The sequence below is a fragment of the Eptatretus burgeri genome, chromosome 10 (genome assembly GCF_056783735.1).
Source record: "Eptatretus burgeri isolate ZD-2024b chromosome 10, Ebu_testis_v1, whole genome shotgun sequence".
Lineage (NCBI taxonomy): Eukaryota > Metazoa > Chordata > Myxini > Myxiniformes > Myxinidae > Eptatretus > Eptatretus burgeri.
In genome coordinates, this window is record NC_140970.1 from 45,379,261 (window position 1) to 45,396,238 (window position 16,978).

At 42.1% G+C, this 16,978-nt stretch overlaps 1 protein-coding gene across 2 annotated transcripts in view; it reads right to left on the reverse strand.

Annotated features, from left to right (window-relative positions):
• Positions 1 to 16,978, reverse strand: part of SUCLG2 (succinate-CoA ligase GDP-forming subunit beta) — a 255,054-nt gene that overhangs the window by 87,025 nt on the left and 151,051 nt on the right. For both annotated transcript variants that reach the window (XM_085898098.1, XM_085898097.1), the window contains exons 8-9: positions 4,816 to 4,980; positions 2,188 to 2,330 (exon numbers count right to left, since the gene is read on the reverse strand). In XM_085898098.1, the coding sequence (XP_085754224.1) occupies positions 2,188 to 2,330; positions 4,816 to 4,980 (308 nt within the window). The remainder of the gene's footprint in view (positions 1 to 2,187; positions 2,331 to 4,815; positions 4,981 to 16,978) is intronic.

The following is a 16,978-nucleotide window of genomic DNA, read 5'->3' on the forward strand; positions in this document are numbered from 1 at the left end:
AATGCAGATGCTTTACATTTGTCCATAACCGCTGGGGGTAAAACGCTGACCTCAGCTCAAGTGTCAATTAAAAATTGGGTTCCGATGTTCTTGTCACTGATGAAAAATAAGCGACTTGATTGATGGTCCCCAGACCGACTCGTCGCTGCTAATCACTGGCTGTGGCATTTCCCGACTGCGAAGCAGGGCGACTTGTGAAATTGCAGGGCTGAACACACTTGCGTGAATTCTCCCAAAATCGCCAATGATAGCAACAAGCACCCCCTGCATGTTGCTGCATGCCAGGACGAGGGGATTGTCGTCACCTCCACCCTTGCTGGTTCCAATAGTTCCAACTGTGACCACGCTCTTTTTTAAGATGACACGTGAGCACCTGTACTTGGGCAGTGAGCTCGTCCATTTGGGTTTTAAACCTTTGCATGTCGGACGTAGCTGGAGCAGATACGTCATCGACTAACTGGGATGCGACCGCACTGATAGAGGAAGTGGGTGGGGTCGCGACTTCGATGATCTTATCAGCTATATCAGCAAGTTGCTCGATATTCACTGAATCACTCGTTGAAATATGGATACGCTGAACATTGATTGGCAATCGTTGGAGAAAAAGCTGCTTGAGTATGTTATCCTCCAAGTTATTATCACCTAACAATTGTCACATCCTTTGTAACAATTGAGAAGGCTTATGATCCCCCAGCTCTTCCGAAATAAGAAGTCGATGCAAGCGTTTTTGCTCCGAGGCGGATGTGCGGCGAACGAGCTCTGCCTTGAGGGAATCATACGACCCTTCAGCGGGTGGCTCAATGATAATGTCTCGCACCTCTGGCTATCTCAGGCTGAAGAGAAGCCACAACATATGGAAATTTTGTTTCCTGTGCTGTGATGCCTCAGGTCAGAAACTGTGCATCAACTTGAGCAAACCATATGGTGGGGTCATTTGCCCAAAACGGAGGTAGCTTCAAGCTAACACCTGTGACAAAAGGTGCGACAAAAGGAAGACTTTCCTTTGACATGACGGATTATAAAATAAAAAAATTCACATTGAATCACGTCGCGTTTGCCAGAGCTCGATCATGTCGATTCACGTCGATATCACGTCGGGTCACCAATTGTAGTGATTATTCCCTTTCAGTTTGCTGGTTAAGATGATGATGCTTAAACCAGAACAAGAGAAATCTCACTCACATTAACAATGCAATGACGTATTGTAAATGAAATCCGGCTGATAATTGCTCCTTCGTTGTCTCTCCAGTGGTCGGTGAAGAAAGGAAGATTTGATGGCGTTGAGCCGCTGCAGCTTCAGAATGGCGTCGAAAATGGTAAGCAGAAAAGGAATGCTCGTTCGTTGTAGTCGTGGTTGTTTAACCAAACAAACGAAAACCATTTTGCTCCAAAGTCTTGACAAAGTCAAACCAAAAGTCACTATTAAATAATGACTTGTTGAGTGACTCGTGAATAGGGATGAGAAAGGCTTGCACGTAAAGGCGCTCAAAGGCTTCCGACATGTCGTCAAGACCAGCTCCCGCGAGTCCTCAGCCTTTTTAACATCCCGTGTGTTGATTGACTCTCCGGAAAGATGCAACTGATTGGCTACCAGAGTTCATGTGTGTGCTTTATTTGTTCACGCGTTTGAAAAATCTATTAATTACTGAGAAAATTAGTGAGTCACGACACCTGCATCCCTTGCTTGTCCATTTCTGTCAACTTTCTCCCTCTGCCCTACTGTTGGCATTTCCCCCTTTCTCCTGCTGTTACCTTTGTTATGGTGTGCTGACCTATTGTGTGTCATAGCTCTTCCATGAGCCTTGACCTTGTATAAAATAATAATAAAAAACCTCAACACCTGTGTGTTCTTCCATGCCAATTTGTACATCCCAGGTGAGCTTGCTTCCTGTGATTCCTTACACCTGTTTAGCACAAACATAAGCACAGATAAACGTTTAAAATAAAGACTAGTGTTTTTAAGGAAAGCAGGTAATACAGCAGATGGACAGGCAAGGATAAAATGTCCTTGTGGCTTGTGACAAGGGCCTGCAACCTTTCTCTCCAGTTCTGCATGCTCCAATAAAAACACTGGGTTGAAAAAAAAAAACACCAAAATAAAAAAATAAAAAAACATTAAAACTGATGCAGGCCCCAGTAACAGACAGATAAGCTCATCATGAGGAGGAGAGCGATGTGTGAGCTTACCTGTGCCAGACCAGTGATGAGTTTGAAGGCCTGATAAACCTGTCCTTCCTGCACTCCACCTCCCAGATCCAGGAAGTTGGCTGGCTTGCCACCATGCAGCTGAATTATATCGCATGTTGCCATAGCCAGCCCCGCACCATTCACTGTGACGTCCGACATGGTCAAGGTCAGATCAAGAATGACAGCTTTAAAACACACTGGCTAAGTGTCTCAGCCTAATACATAGAATTGGATTTGATGTTTGAATCAAGATCAAGCAGCTTTTTCGTGTCATTATTACATTATGAATGAACAAGTGAAACAGGTTTTCAATGAAATAAAATAGGTTTCATGACACTAAGTTCCAAAACAATGATAAAATGAAAACAATCGTTGTATTCTACTCGGCCTCGCATGATGCCATCAGGACATTCAATGTCAATATAAAGGAACAAATTGCCATGTTTCATCTGGAAAACTATTTCGACTATCACTGGTCATTGGACAAGTATCTTGTAAACATAAAAGCACGACACGAAGGCCTCAGCGTACCGTTTTACATTATATATCCAATTTTAGACACCAAACACATCATCACACATACCCACTGTTAAAGGGAATGCAACAGGGGGGTCACAATCGTTACAGATGACCTCAGGATGACAGACCTGGTGTTGGCTTATCGGTTAAGGTGCTTGGCTTAAGATCCTAGGGTCTCGAGTTCAAGCCCCTGTCGGGCCGTTGAATTAACACCATGTGGAGTTGACTCAGCCTGTCATCCTTTCGAGGTCGGCAAAATGAGCACCAGCATGCTGGTAACAGGGGTCACTGCATCAGCAGCAGAGCCGTGCCCCCAGAAAATGATGCAGCCAAGCAGCCACAAGCTGCATTGAAATAAATAAATTTTAAAATCTGAGGATGATAATATTAACGCAAAATAAACAGATAAAAACCAGCCAAACATAAAATGTTACAAACAAGACTTGAACACATGCCTGCAATTGTGAGTTAAAATGGTGAACAAAACAGAAAATGAGCATAATGGTTTTAGAAGCATTTGGAAGTTTTATACCAGCTGTTCAAAAATTGCCAAACGGTTTTGAAGCTTATTCCCTTTAGACAAGCATCCGTCGAGTCCCATGAATCAACTGGAGTATATTGAACGACGACGGCCAGCAGTTCAATGGCAAAGGGACTGGAGATAACGCTGCAACACAGTGTTGATAATACGTGCAATCTATCAATGTCACAGCTTTGTTTTTAATACACTATTTTAATACACGACCCAAGCTACCTCCATTCCCAAGGACATTGGCACGGACACCCTCGTTAAATGGCAGCGACTGGGGAGCGCAGAAAGAGTGACAGCATGATTTGCGATTTCATTTCTCAACACACTCGACCAAGAACGTCCTCCCTGCCACCCACCCTCTCTCTCTCTCTCTCCACCCGGCCCCAATTCTAACGATTAATTAATTTTAAAGCTCCCAAAAGATTTTCAAGTTGTAACAACATTCCATCCGACGACAAGATAACATAAGAACGGAGCAATGCCAAAGTAAACAGCAATCAAAGGCGAAATGACAGCAGGAAGCAGTTTAACGCAGTCGCTCCATGATTCTTGTGGACAATGACGGTATAGGGGGTTTTGCCAGAGACGTGCCATCATTACGAGTAATTGATTTTATGCTACGTCGAGGCGAAAGGCCATTACAGCTGAATGTTGATCAATCATGCTCGAGGCTAAAGGCAGTATAGCAACGTGGCTCGTCAATAACAAAACAAAGTAGACTTACGAGTCCGGCTCTTCTTTTACTGTGCGTCTCTGTCTCTGTCTCTGTCTCTCTCTCATTCCCCCTTCCGCTCTTGAGATTCTTCTTCCCATAACAATAGCATGGGTTCAACTTCTCAGCGCATACCTTACGGAGAGGCGGTTTCAATTTTGAAATGTTGAGATTTTGGGTATGGCATTTTGCATTCAAAACTCACATCTGCAAAACTTGGTAATGAAAGCGCAATTTTATAAATGGACATCCAAAGCAAAACTTAATGTCACGTGAATTCGCCTTTAAACATCAAAAGGGATGGTTTTTGAGGGGATCCTGCTAAGATAATGCATCGCTCATGAGCACACACTGGGGCAACATGCAGATGGGCGATTCGCCAATGAGATGCATTCAATTTCCTTGTTTCCAGATGGCCTTCTCACAGTGTGCAATGAGCTCGCTATACCGCGTCTCGCTCTGAGGTTCACCAATAGACTTCAGTCTTTACCTCGCGCTCTGCCAATGTTCTTAAATCGGTTTTAAACCATTGGTTTTGAGCATTTATCACAACCTTAGCATGTATTCTCGACAAACTCAAATACGCCCATTCATTATTCATTTTGTGCCGAAGTCTTGTATAGACATAACAATTTAAGAAAGTTCTGACGACTGCTTTTAATGGCAAAAAGTTTGTATCCCATGCAACTGAAATTGCATGGCATTGTTGTTTTTTTTTCAAATCAAGACTCAAAACCACAATTCACACACTGCAAAATGCAACTGCTTGCTTTGTCACAAAGCCCCTTTCAATACGTTTCTGTGTCTGCGCAAAGCAGAATGAATAAATAAATAAATAATTAGATAAATAAAGTGTGATCCCCACCAAAGCAGGCAATGTCTCCATCCATGCCGATGTACTTCAGGTCATGTTGTGCGGCCTTGGCTTCCACGGGGTCACTCTCTTCAGACTCGGCTGCCAGATCGAAGATTGCCCTTTGCCTGAAGGCCGCGTTATCATCAAAGCTGATCTTGGCATCAAAGCATACCACTGAAAATGAAGAAATATGGAGAAGCACATTTTTCATTTTGTTCAATTATATTTTTTGCTTTTATTCCTTGTTTGTCGACCAATATGTTGTGGTTGCCTCTGCTTTACCATCCCCGCATCAGCCAACTACAGTGTCATGCCCGCCTCAGTCACCGATCGTGCCACGAATGAATCGGCCTGCCAGACACCCTGTCCCAATGAGCCCGCTACCATCTGTCTTCAGTCAGTATATTCTGATGAAGCAGGTCAAAGGCCACCTGGTAATGAGCATCACAAAAGTACAGTTGTGATATCTTGGCTGAATACGAGTGATACACGAATGTCCCAATTAATAAAAGCTACAAGTCAAGTTCAAGTTTAGAGCAAGATGTTTGCAAGATGTAGTAGTATGACATGCCTTGTGATTATAATGACATATAAAGCCTTCTGTGCTAGCTGCCACACTCTTTACTGTGAAAAAAACAAAAACTTACACTTCATTACCCTTCGGTCTTCCTCAATATATAAAGTCACACAAAGCCCGATGATTATGACTTGCTTGTGGTGGACGGGTTAACCAGGTTAACAGATGAGGATGAGGTACAAGTTGAATGCAACATTTGGTTACAAGGTTAGAGCATGGATTGTTTAGCTATCTCAGCCTCCCTGCCAAACACGTACCCATTGCAATTTCATGCCTTACTACCCACAGTCTCACTCACTGCAAATCCCAACCCATTCCCAGGCTAATGGCTTTCTAGATAAGATTTGGCAATGCTGCAAAGTCACATCCCACAACAGTTGCGCTGATGAGCAGTAATTAAGCTTTGCTCAAATGCATAATAAGGAAATTCATTAAAAGCCTAAGGCTGCAGTTTGCAACCTTAATAGTCAATCACATGACTGAAAACCCATGGTACAGTCCAGCGACACCATGGGGTGCCGAGACGAGCTCGAGGCCTGCCTGGCAGATAGCTGAATGTCTGACCACATGGGATGTCTTCAATAATGACAAAGAATGTGATGCTGTCAAACAGCTTGCTGAAGATTCACCACATGAATCTAGCAAGATGAACTCGAGCTACATAAAAGGCTATCTGACATGACAAGGTGAGAGTAATTTGTGGCACTAAAGAAAATTATGGGCAATTAGGATGGCACGAATCCCATCGTGAACACATTTTGGTAATAGGGAATGTCAGACTCCAGGAGTGTGTGAACTGATGCTCTTAGGACATAGGGCAAAAGAGAAATGTATTCGTTCATGTATCAGGCAGTGTGCAATGGTCGCATGGGTTTTCACAAGATCACCATAACACCTGTTTGAAACAGCACTGTTTGTACATTAATAGCTTATTCAGCAGAACAAAAGTTTCATGTGATCAATATGAAACTTAAAGAAAAAAAATAGGACCACTGGACAAGTAGCTTATCTGGGCCCTAGCCTAATGTTGTACCTTAAATTTGGAAGCATTCTGACTGGAGTCTGGAGAAGATTTTTGAAGAAATTTACGAAGTTGGCCATGTTGACCTACTTAAAGTCATGTGGCCAGAACGAGGTTTACAATTCCTGTTACCAGTCAGGAGAGGAATGTTGCTGCGAAATTTCAGCCAGATCCGCCCAGCGGCTTGGCCGGAGAGGTCGAAATGGGAGATGGAACAATACCTTATCTGGCATTTAAATTCCAGATGAGCTAAAAATATACCCCTGAGTTGAAGCCAAAAAGGACTGAGTATCTTCCTGTTGGGAGTGATCTGCCCAAGAGTGGTTCTGTGCTTCTGAAGCATTCTCATGGCAAGGATAATATTGGGTCAGTTACCGTTGCCTTCCAATAGTAGTCAGAGGAGAAATTTGTAATTCGTTCAGATTGCCAGGTATAACCCACCTTCTCTTCATCAAAAGAGACCATGGGATCTCTAGAATGTGCACAAACTATTTCCAGCAGACGGAGAGATCTAACTTTGTGTCAATGCACTTTGTGATGCAACACCCTGCATGCAAGCACCAATCTCACAGTTTTAGCTGAGTTAGGAATTGGACAATTGACAAAGGCAAGCATGATATCTCTGCATCATTCTATTGGAGAACAACAAGATAGAGGTGCTGGAATCGTACAAAACATGAACTGGCAAAGAGGGAAAGAAGCAACCAAAAGAAGATATGTTCAGCTGATAGAAAAACCAACAAAACAACTTCTCAATGCGGAAAAAGATCTCCACAGGGTATCACCCAAAGACCACCAACAAAAAGAAGCCGTGTGCAATGGTCACTCGGGTATCCCAAAAAAATGAAAGTTTTAAAATCACAAAGTCTCACCATGGAAAATATTTCTCAACACAGTACTAAAATATATTTGCATGCCAAAAATTAGCCCATTTAGAAAATAATTAGAGGTCACCCAATGCCTTTGAATGTATGCACGATTTGCACGAAAGATATGGTTGTTGCAGCAAACTTGGTTTTATTTTTTTAAAAACACCATGTCGATTGACATTCAGACATATGGCATGCCTGGTGTTGGCTCAATGGTTGGGGTGGTGGGTGTGGGATCCCAGGGTCCTGAGTTCAAATCCAGCTTGTCCATTGAATCAATACCAGGTGGGGTTGACTCAGCCTGCCATCCTTCTGAGGTTGGCAAAATGAGTACCAGCTTGCTGGGATGATTGAGCCATGCGCGTATCCTGCATCGGAGTGGCGACCCATCCAGGATTGTGCCCAATAGCCCAGGAGACTGCTTTGACAGCACCAATGCTCTCCACAGAGTATGGTCCTAATGGATGGATGGATGGACATTTGGCAAAAGGTCTTTTTAATTGTTAGTAGCTGACTTCAGTAAGAATCATAGATTGCCTTGCATACATACCTATTTTGTCATTATTTTCTTCTTGACTTATGTTTGGCTTCCATAATATTGCATTTTTGTTTAGCTAATATTTTAATTTATTTTCAGGATAACAAATATCAATGGCAAAGGTCAAACCACCTGTGGCATGAGATACTGACTCCATGTTTTGTAATTGGTCATCCAAGTGAAACTATACCAGATGCCCGACTGCCATCTGGTCGAGATGTGATGAGAAATTTTGTGCTTTATCATCGACCACGAAAACTCACAATTACTGAGTGTGCAAATCGTGTTCATGATCACTTAGTGTCATTTTGTATCAAATCTAGGCTGCCAATATGACAAAAGCACCAAGTGGTCAAGAAGATTAAAGATCTCTGACCAACACGTCCATCTGATGAAACATTGAAAGAAAAGGAACCAGAAAGACAAGTTAAACCAAGCAAAATACACTGAAATACTTGATTGGCTGTTCTACATCAGTCATGCCAATTCATTTCAAATGATAAAGAACGAAGAAGACAGACAGTTTCTGTTACTGCAGCAGGAATGAAGGACTAGATCAATTGCAGGTGTTGATAAAGAAAAACTAGAGCTCAAGGAGAAGTGGTCCTGCTGAACGACATGAACGTGAAGAACAATTTTAAAAAGCGAACGGCACTGGCAGATAATGATACAGCAGAACAACAGTCAATGGAAGCTGCTGAATATGAAAGTGACATGTCAAGTGATGCCAGCTCTGGTAAAGATTCTGATGAAGAATTTGGTGTCACACCATTACCACAAAAAAGCCTTCGGCACAAACACGTCATGTCACCAAAAGTTTCAGCTGTTCCGGACCGCGCCAATGACGGCATTCGAAAAACAACAATGATAATGGGTTCAGTACTCAATAAAGCAGGTTGCTCAACATAATCTACAGTTCTTTTTGAGCTGCTAGTGTGATGATCTTTCTTACATGTAGGTTGTATCTCAGCTTTCTAACACATACATTTCTGATCTGTGTTTGATTGTTTCTTTTGATTAATACATGTACCTGCATAATAAATATTTATCGGTAAAACGATAATTTCTTTAGAAATTACTCCCATATATTTAAATACTTGTATAATGTTTGGTATATACATGATTTTTGGAAAACTAAGTTTGCTGTGCCAACCCGATCTTATGTGCTCATCTTCAAAGACCTTAGGGGACCTCCAAATATTTTCCAAATGACCTAAAATTTTGCATATGATGATATTTTAGCAGAGAAAGTTTTTAAGATGGTGAGGCTTTATGATTGAAAATTTTTCATTTTTTGGGGGACACTCCAATGGTCACAAGTTCAAATTAACACCAGTCCTTGGTAGCACTATTCTGTGTTGATGGTTTCATCAGCAGGACAAAGACAGTTACACGTGTGCACCAAGTTGAGCTGACTGTGCTGAGCCGCAGGCTGTGTGGCAATCACTTTGACAAAGATGTATTTGGCATTCATTCCTTGTTTCCCAGTAGTTCAGTGCAAGGAGTTAACCCCTGGGACACATCATCATTTCTAACCCTACCCAGCCAGGGGGCTTTGCTCCCAACAAGTGTCAAAGAACGGGTTACATCAAGACCGAGCTGCCTGGCAAGAAAGCCCAATGATGGCACATTCAGTAATGGCCACATACAGTCATTAAAAGGCATGGTCATGGATAGTCATCGAGTATTGAATTTAAATCTGAGGCTAGGAAATGCAAGGAGAAAAACCATTGTGCGGAACGTTCGTCAAATAAAGTTTTTTTTTTTTAATCCACGAGACAAACGTACAATTGGAAGTTTAATGATGCACAACGTGGTACGAAGAGAAATAAAAGCAAGCAGGAATAACAATAAAATCACAATAATTGAATACTTAAGTATTCAGGCTAAAAATACTCAATATTTTTGTGTTTCTCATTCTTTTGGAAAGTCATCAGCATAAGGTCAAGATTGGGAAAAGAATGCACTTATCACAATTCACATGTTCAACCACTATTTTTTTTCCTTTCGCAATTTTTTTTTCACCATTTCATTCATTAAGTGCAGTTGCAAAAGAGGACAAATAGTCATCTTTAAGTGACTGCTGAGAGAGAGAAGAGAAAACAGCCAGAACTATGGGGGATTGCATTACCATTGTGAATGAGGCCACCATTCCATGTTCTCTCACCCAAAAACCCTTTGAATCAAAGATGGCCAATTAGTCCGTGAGACATCGGTTCGAAAGCGTGAAGTTTGCGGCAACTATCGTGGCAATACATTTCGATGACAGTTTACATTTCATAATTTGATCAAGAAGCCAGAACTAAACTTCCACAAGCATGGAAATGTGGTGAATATTTAATATTTTGGAAGGAAGGTGACCTCTTTTGCTCTCGCGCAAGTAGCATCGGGTTGTGATGAGGCCCGACAGCAGAACTAGTTTTAGACTGATGCACAGTCGTTGCCATGATACTGACCAATTAGAGCTTGACTTCGAATCACGTGATTAAAACATGGCATTTCCATAGACGCATGACGATTGAAATTTTTCATCGTCGGTGAATTATGTTTGAATGTGAGTTGCATCATTCATGCAGTTAACACGCAATCGGGAAATGTTAACGGTTTCACCAAGTGTAACTGGGTCAGTGTGCGAGATTTCGCTTCTAAATGGAAAGATGTTGGAGAAATCGGTCGAGCTGAAGTTGACGTTGCCAAATCCATGCTTAAGCTGGAAGGTACAGCTATCTATCTCGCACGGGTGTCGATCGCTACTTAAAAGTGGAGGGGACATTACAAGTGCAAATCACAGAGCCAGGGCAGGATTTTCCAATAGGCAACATAGGCCATTGACCGAGGGCCCACCAGTAACTGGGGGTCCACCGGGGACTTGTGGGTTCTCTGATCGGCCAAGGAGTAGGCTAGTAGGCCCTATAGTAAAATGAATAAAATAAAATAAGGTGACAAAAATATAACACTACATTTTTTAATTTATTATGCTTCAATTTCATTGTATTTTTCCATTATTCCAATCTGTAAGATGTACATGATATGGAACTTGATTTACTTTGATGTACTTGATATGGAACTAATTTGATTAAAATTATTGATGTGTTACATTATGTTGTGATTCTTTTTTTTAACATTACAATATTACGATATGTAAATAAATAAATATATATGTAATAAAAAATTGGGGGGGGGGGCACTGATAAGGTTTGGCCTAGGGCCCACAAGCAAGTAAATCCAGCCCTGCACAGAGCCAATAGTGATGACCGGGCAGGTCTTGCCCGTGCAAGCTGTTCATTCAAGATGCTCTTTGCTGTGATGCTTTCTGAGCACTTAAATCTGACCACCTTTGTCATTTTCCTTAAAAGAATTTCACTAATAAAAGGGTACTTTTAATTTTGAATTTTTGTTGGCACCAAAGTTTATTATTACGTTCAAAAACCAGATGTAAGCATGCATTTCATACTTTAATTTTCACTTTACTTTTCATCCTAATATGCTGCAAGATCTACAAGGATGCAACCCACCCCCCCCCAAAAAAAAATCCCCTAAATGCAGTGTTAGGTCCACAGATAAGCTTGGTAGGGGGCTCCTCCTTCTGATTCCCCATTTATTGAAATTTCTTTCCCTCTTACTCGTAGTCTGTCGCCTTTCCTAACATGATAAATTTGTTGGGGAAGTTGTCACAAGAGGATTGAGGAAAACTGAAAACGACCTTCTGGACAGCATTTCCTCAAGTACCACGATAGCATGGTTTCCATGGAGACTGCCTTGTTGTTGAGTGCTGCCAAGCACTCCATTCCGTTGGAATGCTTTCAATCAAGCAAGCTGCTTGCTAACAGAACACACCCCTGGTGAAGGTGTAGCACAGGTATGATGGACTGAATGGCCTCCTCCTGGGTCAGATTTCCTTGCTAAATAGATTTTTTTTTAATTAAAGGTTAACCACCTCCTGCAATAATCCCTTTCAGCGTTTATCATTTATCAAGTTGGATAAAGGGATAAACACCAGAGGCATTTTTACAGGGACTTCGGATTAGCTTGTAGTCCAGACTGGTGATCCAGATGAGGACCACGGTCAGCCATGTGAGGACCCTTGGCACTCTAATTACACATTCTTCACCAATGCAACAATGATTAAATAAACTTCTCACCTGGAAATTCCATTCCAGGTTTAAGAGAGAACTTATTTGGGAAAGTTAATTTTGATTTATACATAATTTGATGATGCATTTCTTTGCAGAGACAATCCCTCATGGTCATGGATTAACAAAATTTTGCTGCACTGACGAAATCATGGATCCATTCTTGGAAAACCAAAACGACCTTTATTGCATCAACTCCGGTGTCATGTCTACAGTAGAAGTAGCCAGCGACATCCTATATGCACATTATTATGGATGGTCAGCTTTCTCTACTTTCATCCAAGACAGACTCAATTCAGAAAGTGTTGGATTATATGAACCACCGCAACAAATGAAGTTCAAGACTTTCGCAAATCAAGCCAAAGCAAAAGTGTCCCACAAATCTGGTTCGACAGTCGTCGTCAGAGCGGATCACCATTTGTTCGCCAGATTACTCATACTGAGTAAATACCGGAAAGTCAATTTGAGGACAGTCCTCTGTTTTTCTCTTGGACCAATTTCCTACCCACTATCTTATTCTAATGGGACAATCGCAAAGACTGACAAAAGCAAGCTTCTGCATTATACGAAGTCAAAATGTCCTGAATCACTTGTCACAACTGTTCATGACGACGACGCCATCATCGTCGATGGCATGGCTCCAATTCATGAAATGTCTGGCAACCTCTTTGTTAAATTTGGGCAGCTGGCCATCGAAGTTGTGTCTGAACTGCACAGGATTTCCAAACACTATTACTGTATGCGGGTAGATATTGTTTTCGACACAAATCCAGTCATAAGCATCAAAGGCATGGAACGGGAAAGAAGAACCCAAGCTCCTCTACGTCGCAGGATATTCTCACCAGACCAGAAAATACACCAGCAATGGAGTATATTTCTTGGTGATGGTGCCAACAAGGAAGAAGGAAGAACACACGGGCCTCAAGAAGACTGTCAGAATAGTCAACCTGAATGTTATGACATTCACTTGGTAAAGGGGCTGTCACACCTTGACGATTTAGCCAGCGTATGCCGATTTATGAAAAATTTGTTTAAAACGCTGGCACACATCGAATACGTTATGGGTACGTTATGTGTACGTTTGGTGCACGCTGAAAAACACTACCATAGGTCGTATTACACTGGTTTAAAACGTTGTACTTTTTGGTTGTCCAAAAAATTTTGCATGCTTGAAATTTTACGACGTACTCGGAGTTTGGCTCACACGTTCCGTGACGCTGGCCATAAGTTGTAGGCACGTTATGCGATCGTTGACACACGTTAATTGTATGTTACTCATAAGTCGAAACACGTAGAGGTAACATTCGCGTACCCAAAAATTATTTCTAACCTATGAGTAACGTTTTGTAAGCACGCTACACGAACGTTGTTCACACTTCGCAACACGCAACTTGCAAGTTCCTCATACGTCAAAACACATCAAAGTAATGTTTAGGGTACCCGTGACTTATTTATAACCTATGAATAACGTGCTTGGGAATTATTATGCTATGCATACGCTAGACTATCGTTGGGCATAGGTTGTGGACGACTAAAACACGATAAACAATCGTTGGTATAACTTATCTATAAGTTATCGAAGCGTTCTGTGTTCATTACAAGTACATTATGCATTTGTCAAAGTCGTTTTTAATACTTTAAAAAGTAAAACAAAGAAATATTTCATCGTGGGAATGAGGAAAAAAAAATTAGCTGAAAAGAATATCGAACAATGGTGCAAAGTAGTCTCCTATTCGTGGACGATAAGAGGATCCATCATCACCCACACCCTCTCCATCACGCTCACATACTACTACTGACACAGACATACTACTACTACCAATGCTACTACGACAACTACTGCTACTATTACTACTGTCATGCACACCAACTACTACTAATAGTATTACTACTACTGATACTACTGGCATTGACATCTACTCAACATGGAGTCTGGAACAATGATGGGCTCCTCTTGTGAAGCCTATTTGTATATACCAATTCCCCTTGACGCTGCCAATACGCCATTGCACGGTAGATGTAAGTTAGAAACACGTTCAGTAAGTGCTGTGGTCATCCGGAAGACGTCAATCTAATTCGTCTACATACGACAATGTGCGTTTTAGATACGTTACAAATAGGTTCATAGCATGTTACTCAAAGGTTAGAAGCACGTTATACTTTGGTTCAAAGCATGCTACACATAGGTTAAACGCACGTTACTCATAGGTTCATAGCACGCTAGTCATTGGTTCAAGGCAAGTTACAAATAGGTTCATTGCACGTTACTCATAGGTTTCAAGCACGTTAAACATAGGTTCAGAGCACGCTACTCATAGGTTAAAAGGACGTTACCCATTGGTTGAAAATTAGGTTGCGGGTATGTTAAATATTACCTTGACGTGTTTTGACTTATGAGTAACCTACAAGTAACGTGTGTCCATCGTGTGTAAACGATCGCGGAGCGTGCCAGGAACATATGACAACGCATGCGGAACATGTGAGCCATACGCCGAGTACGTCGTAAAATTTTCAGCATGCTTGAAATTTAACGACGCATTACACGTACCACGTAATATGACAGCGTACTTCATTGTTTTCCAGCATACTCTTAACGTATACACAACTTACCTATCCCGTATATGACGTGCGCCGAGCGTTTTAGACACATTTTTCATAGGCCAGCATACGCTGGCAAAATCGTCAAGGTGTGACTGCGATGTTGACACTTCAAATTTTCAGGCGGTTATGATTTAAATCGGCGTCCGGAAGGTTCTTAACGGGCTATGCCACGAGTTCGCCGGCGATACGTTTAGCGCGCTATGCGTAAGTTAAACTTTCGTTGGGCATAGGTTGTGAACGCCGACAACAGGCTAATCATTCGTTGGTAAAAGTTATCAATAACACAACGAAACGTTCTGTGCCCGTTACTAATATGTTATGCATAAGACCAACACGTTATGAATACGCCCAAAACTTTTTTTAAAAACCATCAAAATTTCAGCGTACGCCAACGTTTTACATACATTTTTATACGTTGCCATTGCTGGCTAAAACGTCAAGGTATGACAGGGCCCTAAATGCACGAGTTGCTCCTTCATAGAAGTACACACTTTCACTGGGTGCGACTCCAACAACTGCTTCCGTGGAAAAGGAAAAGTTCGACCATGCCAGCTTGTGGCCGCCTTGCCAGAATACCGCAGTCATTTCTTTCTTTGGGTGAAGATTTCAACCTGTCCGACGAGTTATTCTCCCAACTGGAAAGATTCACATGCGAGTTGTATGGAAGCACAGTGCCAAACATCAATGATGTTCAATGTAGGACATTCCGTTTGAAGATGGCCGAGGACCACAGCTTGTCACCTATCAAGAACGCTTTGCGACAGCATTGTCTTCGTGCAAGTTAATTATCAGGCAGGCATCCACAGGTGAGCCCTGAATCGGACGATTGATGCTGCTGCTCCGAACGGTCACAGTTGGACTGTTGAATCCACCTCCATCTCTGTTGTATGGATGATTCAAGATCCAGCCCCAATGGAAACGCTCAGTTTTATACACTGTGCATGCAAACGGGTTAAGTGCGATACCAAGAGATGTTCTTGTCGCACAAGCGATTTGTCATGCTCTGACCTGTGTGGATGTCTTGCCTGTGATAATAATTCCACAACGATGATAGAACTGTCATTTGACAATGCTGAGGACATGAATAAATCGAACGATGAGTGAATTTAGGTGTACCGAGTGACAGGCAACTTCATACTCACCATCCATTTGATACAAAACTGAACATCATAGTTTGGACATGATAAGCATCCAAACTTTTTGTCCCAGTCATGATCTGCCCAAATGAATCTTGATCTAAAGATGAATTATACATTGACTCGATTTGGGGGTTGTTTCCAGCTAACTTTCATGAATGCATACGGTAAGCAAGTATCTGCCTTGTTGATGTTAGATTATATATTTAATAAATATATCCAACATATATATATATATATATATATATACATTTATATATGTTGGATATAGTTATTAAAGCTTGATCTGTGTCTGCCTGTTTGCTGTGTGTGAATAATGTTTGATTACTCACTATTTATATTAATCAGAACGTTTCATGACAAATCGGTTTATATTGTTGCGGGCTGGGGGTCAGGTGAGAAGACTACCAGCTGGGGAAGCTATCTCGGATTCCCACCAGACTCCCCGGAATTGCGGGCCGTCGCACACGGATAATTCCGTGACGCGGTGGGTCGCTAACTGACCGTGAACACCAATAACTCAACCGCGTGACCTTGGGTCCTCCTGTCTATGGGCTGAACGGGTTACCTAATTAGTCACGTGATTTAATGATGGGGGAACACACCCTCAGTAGGCATTGTCCGAACCGGATCACTCTACCAGATAGGATGCAGCTGAGCGACACTAGCAAAGACGTACCGGCTAAAAGGAACGGTTCGTTGGGAATAAAGTAATGGCTCAGCTAGGATTCGGACCATGCTGGATCAATGAAAGAACAGAAAAAAACGAGCTGGGAACATTTCTAATAATAATTCATTTACAAGCAAGCGAGGAAAGTGATGTGGATCAGTGAATAGTTTTATTGCTGTGTGTAATGCAGGGATAGAAAGAAGCGTGAGGTGCGACAATGTACAAGCGACTTATGAAAGCAGACACAGAGCAGACTTAACCCAAAATAATAATCTTCTGCAATCTTAACTTACGAGGACAGGTACCAGGACAAACAAACACATACACACACTCACGCACACACGCGCACACACAAAATCCGATGAAGAGGAGTTAATAAAGAGAAAAAAGGAGGAGAGGAGATGAGGCTAACGGTCTTTGAATACCTTGCACGATTGCCCGATTGCACCACCAATACGTTTTGGTGGAATGCTCTGCTGGGCGATACCTCCCCGACAGCTTGCGCACCGTTTCTTGCTTCATGGCCCTTCGTGCAGCTAGCGTCGGTCCAGAGAACGAGACGCGACCGTCGGGCATGAAGGGAGGGACTTGGGTGGAGAAGGCGGAGTCGAGATCCCAAGCCGGGCA